The sequence below is a fragment of the Mirounga angustirostris genome, unplaced genomic scaffold, assembly GCF_029215605.1.
Source record: "Mirounga angustirostris isolate CCGP_5_RB_7025 unplaced genomic scaffold, mMirAng1.0.hap1 SCAF_6, whole genome shotgun sequence".
In the NCBI taxonomy this organism is placed as follows: Eukaryota; Metazoa; Chordata; class Mammalia; order Carnivora; family Phocidae; genus Mirounga; species Mirounga angustirostris.
This window is the reverse complement of record NW_026991714.1, coordinates 138,507,463-138,529,412: the sequence shown is the minus strand read 5'-3', so window position 1 is coordinate 138,529,412 and position 21,950 is coordinate 138,507,463. Positions and strand designations below refer to the sequence as shown.

General features: G+C 37.7%; 1 protein-coding gene across 2 annotated transcripts in view; it reads left to right on the top strand.

The window, feature by feature from the left end:
- CCDC186 (coiled-coil domain containing 186) overlaps nucleotides 1–20,355 on the top strand; it is a 48,361-nt gene extending 28,006 nt beyond the window's left edge. For both annotated transcript variants that reach the window (XM_045878881.3, XM_045878880.3), the window contains 10 exons: nucleotides 3,202–3,306; nucleotides 3,788–3,886; nucleotides 4,055–4,141; nucleotides 5,181–5,323; nucleotides 8,251–8,506; nucleotides 9,396–9,585; nucleotides 10,758–10,838; nucleotides 12,536–12,746; nucleotides 15,690–15,909; nucleotides 16,542–20,355. In XM_045878881.3, the coding sequence (XP_045734837.1) occupies nucleotides 3,202–3,306; nucleotides 3,788–3,886; nucleotides 4,055–4,141; nucleotides 5,181–5,323; nucleotides 8,251–8,506; nucleotides 9,396–9,585; nucleotides 10,758–10,838; nucleotides 12,536–12,746; nucleotides 15,690–15,909; nucleotides 16,542–16,625 (1,476 nt within the window). In that variant the 3' untranslated portion in view covers nucleotides 16,626–20,355. The remainder of the gene's footprint in view (nucleotides 1–3,201; nucleotides 3,307–3,787; nucleotides 3,887–4,054; nucleotides 4,142–5,180; nucleotides 5,324–8,250; nucleotides 8,507–9,395; nucleotides 9,586–10,757; nucleotides 10,839–12,535; nucleotides 12,747–15,689; nucleotides 15,910–16,541) is intronic.
- Nucleotides 20,356–21,950: the final 1,595 nt, after the last annotated feature.

Genomic DNA, 21,950 nt, shown 5'->3' with positions numbered 1-21,950 from the left:
CATGAAACTTCAAAAACATATATGGAAACATAGCATAGAAAACTATACTAGTGATTCCTAGATTTATAACTTCTATACAGAATTCCGTATTCTTATATTTAGGTGGCTACTTGACATCTGATGTCTTGGGTGACTCACAGGCATCTTCAGCTGAGCATGTCTGAAACTGCCCTCCATTACTCCCCCATCTCAAGAAATGGCAATTCATCTTTATCCTTGAGTTCTCAGTCACCATATCCAGTCCCTTAGCAAATGTTCTTGCTCACTTCTTTCAGGTCTTTACCCATCTGTCACCTCTCAGTGACACTTTACCTAGCTCTCTAAATTTGCATACCTCCCCTCAAACCCCCTTGTGCCCTTACTTTATATTTACTTCTTAGCACTTGTCATTATCTAATATAACATATTTTTACTTACGTATTTTATGTATTACCTGTGATCACTAGAATACCAGCTTTATGAGAGTAGAGATTTTTCTCAGTCTTCTTAACAGTAATATTTCCTCAAAGCTTAGAAGAATGCCTTATATGGCAGGTGCTCACTAAATAAATGAAATGTAGTCCCTTAATCAAAATTTTTCTTTTATTTGGTTATTTATTTAATAATTACTTAGAATTATAGGAATCTCTCAGTTGTTATTTTTTGAGTGAAGTGAGTACCTATTGTGTGCCAAGGTTTTTCAGTTATTGATGATACAGACGTGGGAAAAAAAAACCATATAGGGTTTGGGGCGCCTAGGTGGCTCAGTCAGTTAAGCAGCTGCCTTCAGCTCAGGTCATGATCTCAGGGTCCTGGGTTCGAGTCCCACATCGGGCTCCCTGCTCGGCAGGAGTCTGCTCCTTTTCCCTCTTCTCCTCCCCCTGCTCGTTTGTGCTCGCTCGCTCTCTCAAATAAATCAAATCTTTTTTTTTTTTTAAAGATTTTATTTATTTATTTTGACAGAGACAGTGAGAGAGGGAACACAAGCAGAGGGAGTGGAAGAGGGAGAAGCAGGCTTCCCGCAGAGCAGGGAGCCTGATGTGGGGCTGGATCCCAGGACCTGGGGATCATGACCTGAGCCGAAGGCAGACTCTTAACGACTGAGCCACCCAGGCGCCCTCAAATAAATCTTTAAAAAAACCCAAAAAACAAATCAAGTTCTTATTAAAAGACCAGCAACTGGAAGTATATAGCTAAGTACTTAGTTGTATGATAGATGTATCCAAAAACGACATAAAAGTAGTGTGTGAAAATAGACGCAATTTAGATGGTTCAAAAGATGAAGAGAAACATTCCAAGTGGAGGAAGAGCAAGAGAAAAGGAAAAACGGGAGTTGAGTATTTGATGTTTGGGAAGACCAGCCTCCCTAGAGCAAAGGCTTATATTAGTGATTCCTTCATAGATTCAGCAAATATTACATGAACAATTAATATGTGGCAAGGTGTTGTCCAGAAGTGGTGTCCTCATTGGAGGAAACATGTAATCTACAGAACAGGGTATCAGTTGTTCTAATCCAGGAATGCCCTGGACTCTGTCTTTGGGAAGGCAGATAACAGCTTCTACCCTTTTCTGAAGGGCAGCTACTAGGAGGTGATACCTAAACCCTGATTTCAAATCCACAATAGCTCAGGCCATGGGACTGGATGGGTGATCTGAAGAACTGTGGAAAAAGAGCTACAGAGCAGGGCTTTATCTGGAAAATTGCCACAGGAAGCAGAAAGCCAGTTGAGACAGAAAAGACAACAATGGAAAGGGAAAAACAGTATGTTGTCTTGTAATAGAAACAGAGGAAGGATATCCAGAGAATCAGGAGTGGTCAGAACTGGATCAGGTAAGTCAAGAATAGAAAATGAGAGAAAGTAATTGAATTTGATGAGAGAGTAGTCCCTACAAACCTTCAGAATTGCTCTTTTAGGAGAGTGGTTAGGAACAGAAACCAAACTGTAGCATGGACCTATAAGACAGTTTTGAATAGATACCATGGCCGTAAAGCAAAGAATGTCTTTTATGTGTGTGCAGAGCTGTTTAACACTTTGTTCCTCTTGTCTTACCAGGTTAATAATTACTTTTAGTGATTTACTAAAAACTATCAAATTTAACCTTATTTAATGGCTATCAGTTAACTGCACAGTCCACTTTGGTTTTTTGTCAGAAGCATAAAGTGTTATTTCTAGAATAGTATCTAACCCCTCAATGGCAGTGCCAGGACTACTCTGGTCATTGTCCTTACCATTTATCACAATACTGGGCCCAACCTTGTCACTGTCTGTGAAGGACAAACTGTTTTCCTTCTCCAGTGTAGGGAAGAACCCATTTCTCCCTACTGTGTGTTTCTTCCCTCTGAGTCTCGTTTACTTTTACACTGAACACTTTGCCTCTGACACTTTGGTCACCAGTTGTGTGGAGGTTTTCCCCCATTACAAGTAATTCTCTGCGATACAACTAGGTGTCGCTACAGTTTCACTTGACTCTGACACATCCACCTGGAGATAGCATTGGATCCCACAGGTTAAGGGCTCAGTCATACAAGAAGGCCCCCCAGCCCCCCACCATGCACATACTTCAGATGCCAGCCACAAGGCCGGGTGCCCTTGTGACCAGCCAGCTATAGATCAGAAATTCCAGCGACCCCCTCCTTGGGTTTGAAGATTTGCTTAAAGAACTCAGGGAAGGACTTAGGTTTATCATGTTATTAAAGGGTATGATAAAGGATACAGATGAACAGCCAAATGATGAGCTATATAGGGCAAGGTCTGGGAGGGTCCCAAACATAGGCGCTTCTGTCCCCATGGAGTTGGGGAACCTCTTGGTGTGGTTGTATTTGACAGTCTGGAAGCTCTCCAAACCCCATATTGTGGGATTTTATGGAGGGTTCATTATGAAGGAATGATCCATCATCAGCTCCATCTTCAGGCCTTCTTTGGGGGCTGGATTCCAGACTGCTAATCATGACTTGGTCTTTCTGGTGACCAGCCCACATCCAGGAGCCCACCCAGAGGCGCCTCATTAGAACAAAAGACACTCCTGTCACCCAGGAAATTACAAGGGTTTCAAGAACTCTGTGTCAGGAAAAGAGGTCAAAATCAGTACTGCAGCAAGAGATGCTCCTAGCGTTCTTATGACTTAGGAAATTACAAGGGTTTTAGGAGCTTTTTGTCCGGGACTGGGGCAGAGACCAATATATATCTTTTCTTATCTCACACTATCTTTTTGTCAATGCAGGAAACCAAAGATAAACTCAAAGAAACAACAACAAAGTTAACTCAAGCAAAGGAAGAAGCTGATCAGATACGGAAAAATTGTCAGGATATGATAAAAACATATCAGGTATGCTTAACTTTTCAAATAGATTAGTAATAAAATTACACCAAATATCAGTACTCTTGCTTCATTAATGTTTTGTATCTGTAATATTTGAAGTGTGGAATGGATTTGGTAGGACAGTTAAATAAATGACAGGTTATTTCCTGTGTTAAAGTACTTGTAGCTTAACTAGAGATCTTATTAGAGATGTTTATAACCAAATAAAAACACTAAAAAATATCAGAAGAATGAAGAGTACAAGGAAATTTTAACTTAAAACCCACTGTATATTATGTTACATATCTTTTTTTTTTTTATGTTACATATCTTAAGGGCTATTCTTGTTCATACAGAATTGACATATTTAAAATCTTTCAGTACAGTCATTTTTAGATACCCAAGGTACGCATTTCACAATTTGTAAACTTAACTGCCAAAGCCTTCACTTTCCAAAGTATAAAACTTTAAAAATTCAGTCATACTTTTTTCATTTCCTTCCCATTAGGAGTCAGAAGAAATTAAATCCAATGAGCTTGATGCCAAGCTTAGAGTCACAAAAGGAGAACTTGAAAAACAAATGCAAGAAAAGTCTGACCAGCTAGAGGTGAGTGGCTTTGCTCTTTTCATGCCCTGGATTGGGCAATACATACAGAGCGAGAGAAAGAATGAGTACTGTCACCCACTTTGAAGGCCTTTTTGAAGGAATAGGCAATAAATTTTAGGTCTTGTTTAATACATAATGACTTGTGGTTTCTTTTAAACTTTACAAAAGATGCATCATGCCAAAATAAAAGAACTGGAAGATCTGAAGAGGACGTTTAAGGAGGGTATGGATGAACTACGAACACTCAGAACAAAGGTAAGGAAATCTCTAGTCATGATTTCAGAGGAAGGCTAAGTATCTTTAGTTTTGGACTCCTAATTTTTTTAAGTGTTAGGGAAACACTTTCATTCCAAAATGAAAGAACTCAGAGGAGTAGGATATTGATTTCCTAGCAATACAAGGGACTCTTTTGTTGAAATGATCCCTTTGGTCCCTTTGAAGTATTTTCCAGACATTCCTATTTTACAGCACATTTCCTGTTTCTGTCACTTATCCTTGGGCCCCTAACATAAGGCAGTCTTATCAGCAAATTAATTGGAAAGATAGTTGGACTTTAGAACTGTAAGCGACAGAAAATAATAGACTTTATATTTCTCCTGGGTAGTCTTGTACAGTTTTAATTTCTAACAATGTAGTATAGTCTTCATTGTAAAAATAGTATCCCTTTTAATATGAATGTGAAATATCATTGTATGTCAATTCATTTCTTTAGAAATAGGCTTTTAAGTAACCACCTTGAATTTGCCATCATTTAATAATTTCTAAAGTGTCCTTCATGTGCCTTTCCATTTGTTCTCTGTGCCAGTTCTTTGAGGTAGGTGGGGAAGGTATATCTTGTTTTCAGGTGAGGAAATGGAGATTCAGCAAAAATAATGTGACATGCTAAAACTCCTGTGACTAAATCACGAGAAATCTGAGACTGAACCCCAAGACTGTTAATGTCCCATTATATTTTCTTCACATTAATCCTTATAACTTAGCTTAGTTTTTTTGTTTTTTTTTTTTTTTTGAGCAAGAGAGAGAACGAGTGTGCGAACGTGTGAATGGTGGGGGAGGGGCAGGGGAGGGAAAGAGAATCTTAAGCAGGCTCCACGCACAGTGCGGAGCCCGATGTGGGGCTCGATCTCACAATCCTGACATCATGACCAGAGCCAAAATCAAGAGTCTTGACGCTTAACCAACTGAGACACCCAGGAGCCCCTAGCTTGGATTATTAATATATAATCACTGTATGAAGTAATTAAGGAACAAGAAAATACTGTTTATAGTCTAACTTGGTTATGAATTTTGATAGGTGAAATGTCTAGAAGATGAACGATTAAGAACAGAAGATGAGTTATCCAAATATAAAGAAATTATTAATCGCCAAAAAGCTGAAATTCAGAATTTATTGGACAGAGTGAAAATTGTGGATCAGATACAGGAGCAACATCAAAGGTATAAACCAAGCAACTTCTGTTTATGCTAATCAATAGGCTTTTTAATTCTATCTCGAGATTCTGTTATTAAATGTAATTATTACATTAAATAAGAATTTTATAATTTTACTAGCTAAAAAATTTAAAATTCCTGTTTTCATTTGAACTTTTTTGGATTATCTTTGAAGTTCCTATTATGGCTTCTAAAAATCAAAGTTTATATTCCCTAAATATTGGAAGTGGCAATTTATAAAACAGAATGGATTTTAATTTCTTATTCTTTAATGTTCAAATTATGCTACTATTACTAGTACTTCTAAAAGGTAGATATATATGTACATCTGTACCTTTGTGTGTATTGTGGTGCAAGGTCAGGAGTTGACATTCCTTGGCTCCTTGTAAAACCATTTAGCTAAACTCTACTCATGACGTCATCTGGCAGAGCCTAAGTTCATCCTTAATCCAAATAGCTTCTTTTTGATACTGTCCCAGCGGCTGCTGCTCAGTGTTGCCCAAAATCCTCACCATCATCCAGGTTGGTGCTGCGACCTCAACTGGCAATGTTAGTGACCTCTAATCCTGCCATATGTCTTTAGTTACAGCCTCTCCCCCACCTCAAAGCATCTATTCCAGACGTTCCTTCTTTCCCACTTCCGGTCTCCCTCTCCTCGCTATTTACTCTTGGCAGGTGATTACCTCTTATTTACTTCACAAGAGAAGTGGGAGCTGCAGGTAACTGTTCTCGCAACCTCTTTCTGTCTCTTCTGTGAACTTGCCTTCATCTGCAGCTATTCTTCTTTCTCTTCCTTCTGTTATTACAGAAGACCTGTTCCTGTTCCCCTATGAACTGAATTGTTCTCTCTACTTCTGTGGATCCCATGCTCTTCTGCCTTCTCAGGATCTTTCTGGACTATTTCTTCTTTATCCTTTATCTCTTACCTCTCTCTACTTTTTGTTTTTCTACATTTCAATATTAAAAACGTCAAAACTAATGTGATGTCCCCCCACCTTTCTCATGTCCTTCACCACCAAACATCCTTGTAGAATCATCTGTACTCTTCCTCCATGCCGTCACTTCGTTTGTCCTCCTTTTCCTCTCCACTTCAGTCTAGCTTCTACCCCAACATCCCATTAAAAACTGCTAATGCCTCCTTAAATCTAGCAGACACTTCCCAGAGTAAGCCTTGCTTGAATTTTCAGTATAAAACCATTAAGCCCATTATCTTTCCTTTTTTTAAAAGATTTTATTTATTTATTTAACTGACAGAGAGAGACAGCTAGAGAAAGAACACAAGCCGGGGTAGTGGGAGAGGGAGAAGCAGGCTTCCCACCAAGCAGGGAGCCCGATGCGGGGCTCGATCCCAGGACCCTGGGATCCTGACCAGAGCTGAAGGCAGTCGCTTAACCAACTGAGCTACCCAGGTGCCCCAAGCCCATTATCTTGACATGCTCTGTTCCTTTGGCTTCATATCATGCTTTCCTTGGTGTTCCTCCCCACTTTCTGGCCACTCCTTTTCTCAGTCTCCTTGGCAGCCTTCTCCTTGTCATAAAACTCTTTTGTTACTATTTTATCATACCCTGAATGGCCCAGCTATTGCTGTAGTATGCTGTAGGACCTTCAAGTCATTATCTTCAGCCCTTTTAAAGGCTCAGGCCCAGACATACAGGTATCAAAGGCACCTCAGACTTTTAGAATGTCCCAAACTGATTCATCCATCCCACCCATAAATATGCTCCTCTGATGTTCCTGAGATGAGCGATGAGTGGAGCATCCACATGATTTTCCAGCCCAGGAACCTGGGCGTCCTTCTTGGTTTCCTTTCCTTCCCCTCATACATCTAACCAGTCACAGAGTATTATTGATGCTAATGCTTCAGTATCTTTCAAGTTCATTTATTTTTCACACTCCTACTATTGCTGCCATTGTTCTTTTATCTGGAAAGCTGCCATAGCTTCTAAATGGGTTTTTTGTTTTATTTTTTGTGGGTTTTGTTTTTTTTTTGTCTTCCCTTGCAGTCCATTTCCTACACTGTAGTTAGCATAGTCTTTTTAAAAAGGAAATCTCAAAACCTTTCAGTGATTTCCCATTGCCTCAAGGACTGTCCAGTAAGTTCAGATGCCACAGCATGGCTTAGAAGATCATTAGTGACCTTGCTTCTCTCTCTGTGCTTTCTCTTTTCGCACTCTTGGGTTTCAGCAATAGTTGTTTACAAATGTGGATTGATTGTCTCCTATGTGCATGCGCTATATTAAGTGCTGGGCATATAGTGCTGTCCTTATCCTCATCAGTGTTGAACATGTGTTTGTTAGTACCAACAAGAAAGTCATTCTCGTTCCCTTCCCAGATCTAGCACATCCTGTTTCTTGTACCTGGAACATATTTTGTTGTCCCACTCACTCCTACTTTTTCTTCTGATCAGGAAGTAGCAAACTGTGGTCCACGAGCCAAGTCCAGCCCACTGCCTTTTTTTGTAAATAATTTTTTCTTGGAACACAGCTACTCTCATTCCTTCATGGATTATCTGTGGCTGCTTTCACACTGCAGCGGCAGGGTTGAACACTTGCCGCAAAGACCATATGCCGTAGAAACTTAAATTGTTTAAGTTTGGGCCTTTCACAGGAGAAGTTTGCTAGCCCCTACTGTGTTAGTTTAAACACCACTTACACTAGGTTAGGCAACCCACCCTGTGCTTGCATCGTCAAAAATATTTTATCACGCATGTAATTTCCTTAATGGAAATCTTTGAAAGCCGGGCCCATGTCAGTCTTACTTATACTCACAGCTCTTAGTTCCTAGCATATATTAGGTAGTCCTGCAAATCCAAATAAATAAATTGGCTGAATGAATAAAAGTGCATTTATAAAGTATTTTATTTGATGAAAATCCCAAACCATTAATGTAATGTCTTTTAGTAGTTTTTTTTAAGTATAAACTTTGTTTTTTAGAGGTAAACAAGAAATTGAAAATTTGAAGGAAGAAGTGGAAAGTCTTAATTCTTTGATTAATGACCTACAAAAAGACATCGAAGGCAGTAGGAAAAGAGAATCTGAGTTACTACTATTTACAGAAAAGCTCACTAGTAAGAATGCGCAACTCCAATCTGAATCCAATTCTTTGCAGTCACAATTTGATAAGCTTTCCTGTAGTGAAAGTCAGTTACAAAGCCAATGTGAACAAATGAAACAGACAAATACTAATTTGGTAAGTACACATTTACATTTAACTTTTAAAGTGACATACAAGAGGCACAGATTAAATTTTCCTATTAGTATAAACCTACTGGTAGTTAAGTTGAGCTCTTTTTTTTATTGGCCTGATTTTCTGGTAATTTCAAATGCTGTGAGAAGTGTCAGTTTTTCCTTCTAACTTGTTTAAAGTGTCCTTTTTCCTTCCTATATATAATTTATAATAAAATACCTTCCTAAAGTGTTTATGAGAAAGTATTTCACTTTTGAAAATAAGAAAACCATGGTTTTTGTCATTAGTAACTGGAATTACCATGTGTGTGTGTGTGTGTGTGTATGTATATATATATATATTTTAAGATTTATTTATTTTGGGGGGGAGGGGCAGATGGAGAGGGAGAGAGAGAATCTCAAGCAGACTTCCTGCTGAGTACGGAGCCTGACACGGGGCTCGATCTCGTGACCCTGAGATCGTGACCTGAGCCGAAATCAAGAGTTGGACATTCAGCTGACTGAGCCACCTAGGCACCCCTGGAATTACTATATATTTTTTAGAGTATTTCAAATACTCTAGATTTTTATAGTTTAAAAATGGTTTAATATTTCTAAGTGATCAGAGTGTCTTCAAGTTACTCATAAAAATAATTTGAGATGTTAGTCCAAAATAACCAAAGACCTCTGACATAGACTGTTTTGCATGTATAAAATGGCAAATGCATTAATATGCCCCCTGCATTCCCACACAAGGAATTTGAGGAGTGCGGGAAACAAAACCTGGTAAGGAACAACTCTGGAAGAATCTACCATCAAAGACCTTGTATTTTCAGGTTTTAAACTATGAGCAGTAATGGAAACAAACAGGTGTTAAAGTTGGTGTTTTTTATTTGATCTCATTTAATATTTAGGAAAGTAGATTGTCAAAAGAGGAAGAACTGCGAAAAGAGGAGGTCCAGACTCTGCAAGCGGAACTCACCTGTAGACACACAGAAGTTAAAGCATTGAGTACCCAGGTCGAAGAACTAAAAGATGAATTAGTAACCCAAAGACGTAAACATGCCTCCAGTGTCAAAGATCTTACCAAACAACTCCAGCAAGGTATAAAATTCTCACACCCTTAGACCTTAATGTTGCATCTTTTAGTCATTAAGGATTTATAGAAAAAATATATTTTACATCAGGTTCTACCACACTGATTAGTGCCATATGTTCTTGTTAATGTATTAATGTTTATAACCAAATCGCTAAACCTCTTGGAGTTCCATGAATAGTCTATAACATCTTCTGTGCTAAAGGACGTTTATGCACAGAACCCCAGAATGTGAGAGTTGGGAATATACTTGAGGGCAGTAGTGTCTAAACTTTTTTGATCACATACTCCAATCAGTAAAAAGTATTTAAGCATTTGTTCTCAGATTTATATGTATTTATTTATAAATTTAAAACATGTATCACTCTACATTAAAAAACATGAAAAATAGAATCTGATTAAAACATAATAAAAATTAAGATTAAAAAGTCTTTTCAAAGACCAGATGAAATGTAAGTATAAATGGAAATTCTAATATTTTCTCCCTACACATGCTATGAGTTGTTTTGTGCAGCATCTAGGGTACCTGCAGCCCACCTTGTAGACCTCTACCTTAGAGATCATTGAGCCCTAACCCTTCATCTTAGAAGAAACTGAGACCCAGACAGGTTATGAATGACCTGAACAAATGATTAACAGCTGGGACTGGAACCCAGATTTCTTTCATTTAAAAATTAAACAATTTAAACTGTGCTATGTGCTTGGATACAAAGATGAGTAAGATATGTGTTCCGACTTCCTAATCTCTTCTGTTCTCACTACTTTGTGTTATTATTGGGTGAAATATAGTATTCAGATAAAAGAGATTTAGCATTTACTTAATATGAATATATTCAGACATTTGCCATAAGAATTGTTTGTTTTTAAAGCTATAATTGAAGGGAAATTTCTGGTATTGTAGAGGTCATCTAAATCCATCAGGACTCTGAATGTTAGGTCACTATGCCTAAGTGATGTCATCATAGTGTTGTTTCTATGTATTTTGTATTTGACCCGTACATTTCTAGATATCATTTTATATGAATGACAACTATAGCCCTCCTGTCTAAAGTATGTATTCCACAAATTTCTCTTGTGTTTAAGCCATTTTTGCCTGAGCGATTTTAGCAATTAAAATCAGAAATAGTGGGGCAAATGGTCATGATAATTGTCACAAGTAATTTGTTTATTTTTCCTGTAGCACGAAGAAAATTAGATCAGGTGGAGAATGGAAGCTATGATAAAGAAGTCAGCAGTATGGGGAGTCGTTCTAGTTCATCAGGTAAAAAAATTTCTGGTTTCAGTTGTTATCTAGTGATTGTAAAAAGAACTAGCATTTTTTTGTGTTAAAAAGTGTTGATATTTTTTTTTCCCATTTTGAGTTATAAAAAGTGGTATTATTTCCAGTTAAATAAGTTCTCATCATTTCCCAGGGTTTCATGTTTGTCATGGGGTTCTAGATGATCTGTCTCCCTACCTCCTATTATCTTACCTGCATCTTCTTTATTCTTTGTGACGATTTCCTCTTCCATTTTTAAATTCAGATTTCTATTCATCCATATAGAAGATTTGTTATAATATGGTCTCTCTTTTTTTTTTTTTACTTTTATGTTACTTTTAACACCTGAAAACTAATGAAATGATCATCAATATATTTTAAGATTTTTTTTATATATACATAGTTTAAATCTTTTAGCTTTCCCATGGTAAATATGCCTGTGGTCTGAAGTGAAAATGAAGAGAGTCCATAAAATTATGATTGATATCATTGTGTAAAGGGTAATTAGCAAAATATCATGTATTTGTCATTTTAGAGTGCCAGGAATCACGCCAAGCACTTTAAGCATATTATTTACTCTGCAGAATAGTTGTGTGAGGTGTTACAATTCGCATTTTAGTGCTGAGGAAACGAAGGTTCAGAATGGTTCCATGACTTGCCCCAAATCCACAGTGACAGAACTCTCAGACTCTAGAATGAGTGCATGCCATGACACTGCACTCCCTCCCAGGAGTTGCACATCGACTATTACAGTAGTGGGAAGATCACACAGTAGAAAGAACGTGGATTGAAACTACACATAGGTATTTATTTATTTTTTAAAAAGATTTTATTTATCTGACAGAGACACAGTGAGAGAGGGAACACAAGCAGGGTGGGTGGGAGAGGGAGAAGCATGCTTCCCGCTGAGCAAGGAGCCCGATGCGGGGCTCGATCCCAAGACCCTGGTGTCACGACCTGAGCCGAAGGCAGACGCTTAACGACTGAGCGACCCAGGTTCCCCTACACATAGGTATTTAGAAGCCAGTGCGTGACCTTGAATAGGATATATTACTGTCTTAAATCTACAAAATGGATTTGAAAAAAGACTTATGTTTGTAGGATAGAGAGGATCAGAAATTTTTCTCAACTGATGTTGATAAAAGTAATAGCTAACATTTAGTGAGTGCTTACTTATATGCACTGTTCCAAGCACTTCACATATATTAACTCTAAATGAGGATAACAATCCTATGAGGTAAATAATAATATTATTCCTATTTTAAGATGTGGTGACCAAGGCACAGAGAATTAAATAACTTGTCCAACATCACGCAGCTAGAAAGTCGAGGAGTAGGATTTGAGCCTCGGGAGACTGGCTTCAGAGCTTAACCCACTCTGTGTTCTGTCTTCTCTGTCTCTGTCTTTGGCTCTCAGTTTCACTTCAGACTTGTTATTCTGACTTTTTCTTGAGTTTCTTGTTTCTCTATTGCTGCTTCCTCATCCGGTTCCTGAGAGACGTAATAGGCCCTTTTGGTACTTCTGTCATTCATATATTCAGAAATAAGAACTCAGGCCAGGTATGACTTGTATTCTGTGCCCGACTCTGTTAGATCGAATATTTGCAGTTTATACTAGAAGAAATAATACGTGACATTAGCAGATGACTCTAGACTGAGTACAATACCCTAAGTGATTTTTTTTTTTTTTTTGGTCTTCAGGGTCCCTCAATGCTCGAAGCAGTGCAGAAGATCGATCTCCAGAAAATACCAGGTCGTCAGTAGCTGTGGATAACTTTCCAGAAGTGGACAAGGCCATGTTGATTGAGAGGATCGTAAGGCTGCAAAAAGCACATGCCCGGAAAAATGAAAAGATAGAATTTATGGAAGATCATATCAAACAGTTGGTGGAAGAAATTAGGAAAAAAACAAAGTATGTATTATATAACACGATCTGTGTTTGAAATACCATTACTTATATGGTAAAGTTACTGTTTTCAAAATTAATCATATCAAGAGCCAATCTTTCAAAAAATAATTCTTATTTTTTAAAGATTTTATTTATTTGACAGCGAGCCCTGCAGGCCTCAGGGCTCAATTCCAGGACCCTGGGATCATGACCTGAGCCGAAGGCAGACGCTTAATGACTGAGCCACCCAGGCGCCCCTCAAAAAATAATTTTTAAATAATTTTTTATTGTTATGTTAATCACCATACATTACATCATTAGTTTTAGATCAAAAAATAATTCTTAATTTTAGTCATTCAGTTCCCAGTCTTTTATTGATCATTTACTATGTTCTAGGTTTTGGGAATACAGAGATGAACAGGTCTTTAAGGTGATCTAGAGTTCAACAGATCTTAATTTTTTTAGGCTACTAAGATAATGTTGTATTTAATAAAAGCACTCTGTTAGCTTTTGATTTTCATGAGATATGGGGTTGTGGATTATCTTTCCTGTTGGGTAGGACAAGTGGGTAATTTATTGGGCACCTGCCAAGTACAAGATTCTGTGCCTATGACTTAAACTTTCATTGATTTCTTAAAACTCAGGGACAAATAAATTAACTGGTGGTGTTCAGGTCAAATCACTAAATGTTCCAGAGTCACCACTAATCCAGTAAGTGACAGACCAAGAGCTGGGGATCTGGGCCCAGCTGGGACTAGGTCAGTGTGACCTAAAGTCAAAAACTGGCTTCTCGGGCGCCTGGGTGGCTCAGTTGGTTAAGTGACTGCCTTCGGCTCAGGTCATGATCCCGGAGTCCTGGGATCGAGTCCCACATCAGGCTCCCGGCTTGGCGGAGAGCCTGCTTCTCCCTCTGACCCTATCCCCTCTCATGCTGTTTCTCTCTCTCTCTCTCAAATCAATAAATAAATAAAATCTTAAAAAAAAAAAAAACAAAAAACTGGCTTCTCAAGCTCCCAGTAGCTGGGCACCAGGGGCCTTGAGCTAAGAACCGGCCTTTTGAATGGTGACCTTGGGGGCCTCAGGGCGTCCTGGCCCCTGAGCAGGGGGTACTGGCTTTCTATGAGGTGGGCGGGATGCCTGGTCAGCACAGCCTGGAATCTGCTGTGCAGTGTGTTCCATACACGTTTAATTTGCACTAATGTTCTTTGCTTTGGTACCATGCATGAAACCTTACTTTTTCTCAGTCACTTTTATGAGACAGATTTTCATGCACTTTTGTTTTCTATTTCGTCCCCCTGCTAACTGGCCTCTGGCATGGTTTTTTTTGTTCATCTCACCTGCGGGTTCTCCATCCTGACCCTGTGGGCTGTGATCTTTCCTCTTCATCCCTCCAATGGCTTATTCTCCCCTCCCAGGAGCTGGGCTCTCTGGGGCTTGGGCCTTCCTTCCTCACCTGGTAAAAAGGAAAAAAAAATTTGCTGTGCAAAATTCCTCTTAAAAATACCATATTCTTTTAAGATATTTTTTATATATTGCAACTTTTTACCCATGACTTTTTAATTTTTTTTTTTTAAAGACTTTATTTATTTGAGACAGAGAGAATGAGAGAGAGAGAGTACATGAGAGGGGGGAGGGTCAGAGGGAGAAGCAGGCTCCCTGCCGAGCAGGGACCCCGATGTGGGACTCGATCCAGGGACTCCAGGATCATGACCTGAGCCGAAGGCAGTCACTTAACCAACTGAGCCACCCAGGCGCCCGACTTTTTAATTTTTATTTTGAAATAATTTTAGACTTAGCGAAAAGTTGGCCCGTGACTTTTAAAAGAAAAAGAAGGGGTGCCTGGGTGGCTCAGTTGGTTAAGTGTCTGACTCTTGATTTCAGCTCAGGTCGTAATCTCAGTGTTGCGAGATTGAGCCCTGTGCCGCCACTTCCCCCCACCCCTGGTCTCCTGCTTGCGCATACATTCATGTGCATGCTCTTTCTCTCTAAAATCTTTTTTTTTTTTTTTTTTAAAGATTTTATTTATTTATTTGACAGAGACACACAGCGAGAGAGGGAACACAAGCAGGGGGAGTGGGAGAGAGAGAAGCAGGCTTCCCGCAGAGCAGGGAGCCCGATGCGGGGCCTGATCCCAGAACTCTGGGATCATGACCCCAGCCAAAGGCAGACACTTAATGACCGAGGCACCCAGGTGCCCCTAAATAAATAAATCTTTTTAAAAAATGAATAAAGTTCTAAGTTTAATAACAAGAAAATAGAAAATATTAACTGAAATGGAGTCATAAAGAAATTGCTCAAAAGTATTTTGATTAGGGGCACCTGGGTGGCTCAGTAGGTTGGGTGTCTGCCTTCGGGTCGGGTCAGGTCGTGTTCCTGGGGTTCTGAGATCGAGCCCCACATAGGGCTTTCTGCTCAGCAGGGAGCCTGCTTCTCCCTCTCGCTCTGCCTGCAGCTCCCTCTGCTTGTGCTCTCTGTCAAATAAATAAAATCTTTTTAAAAATTTAAAATATTTTGATTAAAGTAATAAGGAAAGAAATAGAAAAACAATGTTTATATATCTTTAATGTAAATACCATTTGAATAAAAATGGGATTAAGACATCATCTGGGGGCACCTAAGTGGCTCAGTCAGTTAAGCATCTGCCTTCAGCTCAGGTCATGATCCCAGAGTTCTGGGATCGAGCCCCAAGTCGGCTCCCTATACACTGGGGAGTCTGCGCTTCTTCCTCTCCCTCTGCCCCTCCCCCCTGCTTGTGGGTGCACGCGCTCTCTCAAATAAAATCTTTAAAAAAAAAAAAAAGATACCATGTGAATAAGAAAATTTATTTTCTAACATATTACTGTTATTAGCCTAATAGGTGCTTGTTTTATGCTAATCATCTTCATGCTTATGATTAGTTGACTCTTGTAAATTTTAATGTTTTTAATTCTACAAGTATATAACTGACCGTGTCATTTTATTTTGCAGAATAATTCAGAGTTACATTTTACGGGAAGAATCAGGCACACTTTCTTCAGAGGCATCTGATTTTAATAAAGTCCATTTAAGTAGACGGGGTGGCATTATGGCATCTTTATATACATCCCATCCAGCTGATAGTGGATTAACATTGGACCTCTCTTTGGAGATCAACAGAAAATTACAGGCTGTTTTGGAGGATACATTACTAAAAAATATTACTTTGAAGGTATCTGTATTTCTCATTTACTTACCAGCCAGTAAGTAAGCATGGCATAATGGTGCCTCTTTCATAGTGTGAGCTAGCCCGTAAATGGACTAGTTCTATAATGCAAGGTAGCCATTTTATCTGGAGATAAAATTTTTGTGTTTTTCTTGAAAAATACAATTTTTTAAGCTAGCAAGGAAAGAAAGAGCAGAAAATCAGCTTCGCTATTGTACAGACAGTTGTTTATTTTGCAGTGGGTGGCCTTTGACCTATATAATTAGTTATAATCAATCGCTGAGACTCTATTTTAAGATTAGGGCATTCATTTTCTAATGTATTTTCCAGCTTTACTTTTGCGGCTTTTACCCGACCCAACTGTTCTATTTGTGCTATGTTTGGGCCTTGATAGTAAATAAAGTTGTAAATGTAGTAATAAATCTATGCACTAAAATTTGCTGTAGCTTTAGTAAAGATTCTGAAATGTACAGGACTGACTGAAAACTGCTGTGCACCTGGTTTATGCTGCAGAGCACTGAAGACTAATCCTCACCCTTTCAGTGTCAAAATTCAAGCAAAAACAGTTCAAACTGGATCTGTATACTTATGATACTTAATGGTTCTGTTTTCTTTCCCCCTTTTTCTTATTGGTAAAGGAAAATCTACAAACACTTGGAACAGAAATAGAACGTCTTATTAAACACCAGCATGAACTAGAACAGAGGACGAAGAAAACCTAACACACAGCTCTCGGTCACTAAACACAAAAGCCACATAAGGAGCAGGTGCCACTCTGCCCAGTGTTGTTGGAAAAAGTTTCCCTGCTTTGTGTGTCAGCCAGTAAAAAATCGTTTTGCTTCATCTGTATAAAAAAGCATCCTTTTACAATATGAATGCATTGCTGTGTGTACTGTAAGAGAATGAGCTTTGATGAAATTTGTGTTTGTATAGTGACAGCCTGTCACCGAATCAGAGCAACTGAAATTGCTAACAGTCCTACGAAGTGCCGAACATTATTGCAAGGGCTTTCGAAAATCCCTTCTCCGTATTTCTTCCTTTGAAAATATATAACGTCAAAAATGATTCAGCTTTTTAAAATTATGCATGAAAGGACACATGTTAATCATTCAGTAATACGCTATTTCTCCAACATGAATAAAACTAAAGTGATTAAGGTTTTGTTTGACATTCCAGTATAACACTTGGTTTTATTTTAGGGATGCCAGTGAGTCCTTAAATCTTAATTTTAATGGAAGCTAATAGGAAAGCCAGCTCCTGGTAGCTAGCAGTTATCAGACATTGCATGTCTCTGTCTGGTTTCCTTATCTGTGCTAGGTACGTTTTTTTCAGATTCAAATTGTTTGAGTTAATGTTGAGGTTTTTTTATTTTTCAGTTACACAAAATAGGATTTTAAATAACATGCTCACTTAGATTTGTGGACTTCAGTTGTATTTTAAAATGTGAATTAGATTAGTCGTTAGAGCAGAGAGATGAATGATGAATTCTTTGAAACTGGAATACTTTAGTTTTGCTAATAACATCAAATGTAAAGATAAATGTTTAAGATATTTATGAAGAACCAGTTCCCAAGAGAATCCAGCATATGGCTCTGTTAACCATTTCATTTGAATACCATTCTTTACCATTATATAATTATATATTCCAGTGGCGTGATCTTACAGTCCCCAATGTGATGTGTTTCAGTATATTTATTTAAAATACAAAATAATTACATCTCTGTAACCAAAGGAATGTTAGAGCCAAATTTGTGTATCCTGATGGATTTTTACAATATTTAAGATGTGCACTTAAATGTTGCCAGTCATAGTATCAGCATTTCTACATCATTGAATTTTGTTCCTTCTTCTTGTAAGTTGTAACTTATTATCATTTCTGAGCGTGGCTTTTCACATTTCCTTATATTCAGATCATTTCCGTAATAGGATACCTTGGCTAATACGCAGATGTTGCCACAAGTGTCCCTTTTGTTTTAGATTTTTGCATCCTTTTTTTCTCTCCTTAAGAGAAGTAAGCTTTGGGATGATGAATTAACCTTTAAGGAATTGTATGACTCTAAAAGTTGGGCTCATGGTGGCAATATCCCTTTAATGTGTTTTAACACTTTTTTAATCAACATTGTTTAAAAAGATCATTTACTAAATTTTTACGAAGGATTCAGTGCAGCATCTTATTTTTTCTGTATGTCAGGTTATGTCTTGCCATCCAAAAACAAAATCTTTTCAAACTGGAAATATAAGTCCAAAACACCTTCTTAAAATAGCTATAACAAGTGTTACTCTTACCATAATGTGTCTTGTTCTTTTTACCAATAATAATTTATCAAAATAAAGTAAGAGGGGGTAAGTGCAAACAAATCTGAATTATTTTCCCATTTTTCTAGACATACTGTTGATATTCCTAAAGACTACTTAGAGTAGCCAACATAACTAAATTTCATGACTTTTTCTGTAATGGAGCTTCATAGACTACAATATTTGTTTTTTTCCTCCAAGACACAAAATGTGTGCATGGAGACCAAGCAGTGATCAGATCTAGAGTGTCCTATGTCTATACACTTTTTAAAAATATATACATTTTATTACATACAAAAGTGAAACATTCCAATATTAACATGTGTGCCACCACCATTCATTTGGAGAACTCAAATGGTGACACTACTTTAGAGGAAAGCTATTTATTATAAACAATATTCTGACTTTTATTTTTCAAGCTATGGAAAATTTTTGAAGAAAATGCTTTTATTGTCCTTTTGTTCTTCAGTTTCTATTGTATCTTTTTGTGTATGGATTAGAACTGAGCAAAGTAATGTACAAAGAGGTGGATATGTCAGATCTTTATACCAAGCACAAAAAGCTGCTAATGTAAGGATTGAGAGGGTCTTCTACTCTTAATATATTGACTATGTGGAGAGAAGAATGGGTGTCTGGAAAAGGAAAATGGTCTGGATAAACCTGAGATCTGAGGCAAGATTTATATGTTCATTATTAGTTATATACATCAAAGGCTGTTTTGGCTAGTTAGCACTGTTTTGATTTCTTTGAGCAGGTAATTTTTTTTGTGTATGTACATCTGCATATGCTTTTCTAGGTTTTAATTTTGAAGTGAATTCTTACTGTGACTCCCTTTTTTCCCATACCACTTCAAACTTTAGCCTGCTCAGTGTTAAGGATTGAAAATAGTGGGTTTGAGCGAAGAAATGGGTTTGAACTTTGATGTTGTGTGTTGTTTTTTTTTTAACTTTCTATCTTCATCACCATTTAAAGTGATTTATCTTGAATTAAATTTTATCAGGCTACCAGCATGTTATGTATTCACTTAAAAAACATATGTATTGAAGACCTGCTATTGCCAGGCAGCATCCTGGGTATTATGGTTTTACTGGTGAACAAATCAGACAGGGCACTTGTTGTCCTCATGGCGCTGTGGTCTAGTGACAATGGCGGGAGGCGGTAGGAGCCCCTCTTTGAGGCCCTGCTGCAGAAGGAAGAAGGTTAATCCACTTGTGCAAATAGTGGCCCCAGAAATCTCACTGTGGTATGAAGCTTTGGGAAATGAATCCTTGCTCTGGGTTATGCTGAGAGCAGGTGGTCTCACAATGGTCTACACATCCCCTGTCACAGTTTGATGTTTAATTATTCTTTAAGAAGAAAAAAAAAAAAAAAAATCCAGGAAGTCAGGATGGCCGAGCGGTCTAAGAAGAAAAAAAAAAATCCAAAGACCGTAAAGAGATATTTGATTTTTGCCCTTTTAGTAAATTGTTAATGCCTACTTGACGCTCACAAAGATAATTCTAATCATGTTTTCATGTGTATTACTAAACTTTGTTTTACCAGCATATTATTTTCTAAAGATTTTTTGCATATAAATTTAAACCAAGATTTACTGGTAGAAAGAAACCAAAACATTAAAAACCATTAATATTGTAAATGCTACTGTGGTGAAAATATTTTTATCAATCATGTTGCTACTCAGTATGGTTAGTTTGCCTTATGAATGTTGACTCTAGTAGCCTGTTTTTCAATATCCTTTTTTAAAACAAAACAATCTTTTTTTGACACTAAGATTGTTAATTTTTAACACCAGTTGGTGGCACTAGAAACCTGAAATTTTTCAAGGCTCTGAACAAGAGAAAATAATTGGAAAAGTATCCAAACATGAAGAATTTTCAGGAAGATAAATGAAAAATATAATTGTATATTAAAGATGTATTTTCTGGGATGGAACCCTTTTTTAAAATGCATATGGCTGTCCATTTTGACTACAATGATGAAACTTGTTTATCTTCCAAAAGTTCATATATATATGTGTGCATTGTACAGATAATCTTTAATTTGATTACACTGTTCATTTTGTAAATGTTTCTGTATAAAATGAAGCTTTTCAAGAGAATTCTATGTATATATTGTACTTATTAAATAGGTAATGCCTGTTTACTAAGTTGTATTTTAGTAGCATCTCTGATTATTTATTTACATACACGACTTGCTAGACAGACTGATTCTCCAGACTGTTGGCAAGGCTGCTTCACATTGCTTGAATTTTCTTTTTTAAATCACACTAGGAATTTTTGCTTTCCACAATTATCTTTATTATACCAATTATTATTAGAAGTCACTGAACAATAGTAAACAGATTAAATTGAATGCCAGGTTCTATTTCAAATTTGTGTTTTAACTGGTAACAAAATTTGACCTTTTACAAAAGGCAGATTTTCACATGCCTGTTTTCACAGACATTTTCACATGCCTGTGTGAAAATTTCTCATTGAACTTGATAAGCCAGTAATATATTCATGTTCTCCACAAATCTATGTACTCACTTGCCCAAATTACCTAGCCTTAATAATAAGGATCTAATATAGTTCAATAAAAACCTATCGAAATGGCATTAATTTCATGAAGTTAACGTGTGTGGTAGATATTTCACATCACGCCGTGTTGTTTTCCATTTCTCTCAAGTTCTGGTACACTTAAATTATGCCACATACCTTCATGACAATCCCCTAAAATCAGGATCCTTGGAATAAGAGTAGAATTAAAAGAATAGAGGAAGCTTACGTGACGTCCTCAATAGTCTGCTTTCCGGTAGCCTACAGATTTGTCTGCAAGGAAAGGAATGTATGCGGGAAGAGGGTGAGTGAGGGAAAGGGATACTGGCTGGGGTGGGTATTTATTTTGTTGTTTATTTTGGCTTGTAGTTCTTAACTGGTCAGTGGACCCTCAGGCATGAGATTGGAAAGACCATTCCGCTGAACTTATATCCATGTCTGTTTTGTTCTTAATAACTCTGCTCCAATCAATGACTACAGAATGAGGATACACTTCATTAGGACTAGAAGCTTAAGAGGATGCCTGTGTCTGACGAGGACCAATGCGGGTTTTTTTTGTTTTTGTTTTTGTTTTTAAGAATTTATTTATTTGAGAGAGAGAGAATGAGAGAGAGCACATGAGAGGGGTTAGGGTCAGAGGGAGAAGCAGACTCCCTGCCGAGCAGGGAGCCCGATGCGGGACTCGATCCCGGGACTCCAGGATCGTGACCTGAGCCGAAGACAGTCGCTTAACCAACTGAGCCACCCAGGCGCCCGACCAATGCGGTTTTAATGGATTGAGAACAATGTGACCAGACTTGACGTCCCTGCCTCTGTATAGAGATGCACTGTTAATTCTTACATTGTATGTAAGAGACTTGATTCTTGGTGGTTGTTTTTGTTTAAACATGCATTTAAGAAGTATGCTATTTCTGAGGAATTTTCAGCCTTGTTTTACTTTTTGATTGCCTGAAGGCCACGCTGTTTGCCAGATAGACTATCTGCCCTCCTAATTGCACTCCCCCAAAAAGGGATAGGATATTATATTCCAGAGAGGAATCTCTACCATTAACACATTGCAGAAATAGTTCAATTGTCCATTTAGGATCCACTGAAATTTGATTAAATTGATCCACTGAAATTGATTAAAACATATCAGACTATGTTTTACTGATAGTCAACTGCTAGTTGCATTAACTTGGGGAATATATTAAATACACGAGTGGTTTTCCACAC